The following is a 3,043-nucleotide window of genomic DNA, read 5'->3' on the forward strand; positions in this document are numbered from 1 at the left end:
CATAAAGGGGAATATAAAGAGGACGAAAAGGAGGACCATAAAGGGGAGGGTAAAGAGGACGAAAAGGAGGACCATAAAGGGGAATATAAAGAGGAAGATAAGGAGGATGACCTGGAGGATGAAGAGGAGGAAGAAAGTGAAGAGGAAGAGGAAGACGAAGATGATGATGATGAAGAAGAAGAAGAAGAAGACGAGGACACCTATGACGATGAACATGATTATACCTATGGAAACGATAGTTCAAGAAAATATGATGGCCTAATTAACGAAAAAAATAAACAGCATTTGTCCATTTTCCAGAGCGCAAGTATGAAGTATCTCTGGAGAATACCAATTATTAATGGGCTCTATAAGGAGTGCAGCGAAAATAAAAATGACTGTGTGGCGAAAAAGGACATAGAAGTGATTGACATTTACGAAATAGAAGAAGAAGAGTTGGAAGAAATATACGAGGATTTTCTCAACTTAAGTTATGAAGATTCTCTAAAAAGGATTAAGGAAAAGATTTTTTATGCTGTACCAGACATGGAGTATCTTGCAAAAGCTTTGAAAATACACAAAAAAAATAAGGAAGCAAATAAGGAGAGGAATTTCTTTTACGATACGCTGTATGGAAATGATTACCTATTTATCAAGTCCAAGGGCGTCAATGTGGAGACGTTCATTTATCCCTATTTCGAGACGTTGAATTTGCAGCTGAGTGAGATAAAGACGTGCACGAAGGAGGATTACTACGGCTGCATGAAGCGATACATCAGGAGCAAAATGAAGAACCGCACCCCGGAGGAGAAGAAGGCTAGTGACCATTCGGATGGCAAAGTGGACGGTAAAGCGGTCGGCGAACCAAGCGACGTGTTGAGTGAAAAAATCCTGTTCGTGTACCTGGGGACATTCAAAGACGAAGTGTTCAAATTGCCCAAGTCCAAAATCGCAGACGACCTAAAGAACGCCCACCTGAAGCAGTTCCTGGACAACCCCAATGACTATCACTTTTTTAACAACTTTTTAATGAAAAAATATGAAGAGGAGTACTATTTCTTCCAAAAGTTGAAGGTGTACACGGTGTACCATTCCAAATATAAAAACTCAATTATGTACGGAATTGACTTCAACTTTTATGTTTCCTACTTTCCCAAAGAAGACATACAATATTTGCCCCTATCGTACTACCATGACTCCATCATATATTTCAAGGTAGTGCTGGCCACGTCCAAGTATGGGTACCGCGAAATTGTCCCTATCGATGATGAAATTATAAAGTTTGGATTAATGCTTTCTTTAGATAATAAAAATAAGAATGTTCATTATTTAATTCAATCGGAAGTTACCAATGACACGAACTATGACTTACTGAAGAACAAAACGGGGGTCGTCAAAATTTATGAAGTGTCTTATGAAAATCTCAAACTGCAACTGGTAAATAAAAAATACAAAGTTCAAGTAACAGAAACGATGAAAATTATTCTGCAGAAGGAAGTTACCTTTAACTATAATAAAAAGAGAACACACGATTACATTGACAAATTTTATGACAAGATTAATAAAATTATGAAAAATAACATGAACCTGGAATTGTTCCGTAAAACCTTTTATGTTCATTTGCAGAAAACGTGAGCACGTTGGAGCGGAATGAAATTCCACATATGTGTCTGTTTTTCCTTTTTTTTTTTTTTTTTTTTTTTTTTTGTGAAAAATGCTAAATTGTGCAGATTATGCAAAGCGTCGAGATTATTTCCCATTGGGGAAAACCACTACCCGCGTTTTTAATTACCGCCATGTACCCTTTTTTAAGAGTTGTTCAACAGTTGGTTCACCGGCCAGTTTTTACATGATTTGTTTATTTTTTTCAGTTTCCTGTCTGATAAATGGCTACATAAAATATGCATCCCCAATTTATCGTATTTTACTTTCGCTGTTTATTAGACTCTCCCTCTATGTAGTTCGTTTTTTTTTTTTTTTTTTAATTAGTTTTAACGATGCTTAAAATTTGACGCTCCGTTGTTGTGTCTACATATAACTATGTTTATATCATACGCATAGTGTGTTACGCGTATCACCTTTCGCACAGCCATTTACGAAGATTTTCCTTCGTTTAATTAAGCCTTTTCAGTGCCATTTTAAAAATAAGCCTTATGTTTTTTTTAACAAACCCTCTTTGGAGAGGCCGCCCTACCGTTTGCGAGGTTATTGAGCCATTTCTGAACAAGCGCCTTTCATAAATGAGAAAGGATAAATTGCTCCTATTGAGGAGACATTTTACACACAGAACGGGTTCTCATCAATAGGCACAGAGCGAAATGCACATGGTTGTGCTATCATTGTACATGAATTGTGAAGCCCTTAATTTGTTCACACTGAGCATGAAGCCAATCGAAAACGAGCAAATTTATTAAATGTCACCATTTCGTGTGTGTCCCACCCCATGCACACAGGAAAAGATTTGCGCTTCTTTGTCATTCCAACGTAAAAATGAATAGGTACCTACATCTTTGAGAATAAACAGAGTGTAATGCGGTAACTGGGAATATGTTCTTCCACAAAAGCAACATCTAGAAATTGATTGGACTACCTTTTAACAGCGTTGCGCAAGTAAAAAATTATGAACGGCAAGGAGAAATAAAATAAAAATAAAATAAAAGTAAAATAAAATAATAAAATAGTTATGTAGCTATAAAATTTTCCACAAAGCTGATCTGTAAGCACGTGTACAAGAGCTTCACTTATGAAACGAAAAAGCGGGAAATCTTCTGTGAAGGAGAAATACGTATATGTGTAGTACGTACACGCTGGGAAGCAAATAAGATGCCTATAATAATTTTGTTATTTTCTCCACTGAAGTGGCGAATTTGTGTTTATTTTTTTTTTTTGGCAATTGATAGCCCGGTGGAAAAAATAGGATGGGGCTAAAATGCTTGGAGAAATGTATGCATATCTGTGGATCTACCGTTTTTTTTTTTTTAAAGAAAAAATAGCTATTTTTTGACCCTTTTTCATACGATCAAAGGTGCAAACTATGTAAATACGCTTTCTGTCAGTAGAAGAA

At 36.1% G+C, this 3,043-nt stretch overlaps 1 protein-coding gene across 1 annotated transcript in view; it reads left to right on the forward strand.

Moving 5' to 3' along the window:
* The window catches only part of C922_02335 (hypothetical protein), a gene marked incomplete at both ends in the record, with an annotated part of 6,198 nt that extends 4,584 nt beyond the window's left edge, over positions 1–1,614 (forward strand). The window contains one exon of the mRNA XM_008817934.1: positions 8–1,614. Within this exon, the coding sequence (XP_008816156.1) occupies positions 8–1,614 (1,607 nt within the window). The remainder of the gene's footprint in view (positions 1–7) is intronic.
* Positions 1,615–3,043: the final 1,429 nt, after the last annotated feature.

This window comes from Plasmodium inui, assembly GCF_000524495.1.
Source record: "Plasmodium inui San Antonio 1 unplaced genomic scaffold supercont1.8, whole genome shotgun sequence".
In the NCBI taxonomy this organism is placed as follows: Eukaryota; Apicomplexa; class Aconoidasida; order Haemosporida; family Plasmodiidae; genus Plasmodium; species Plasmodium inui.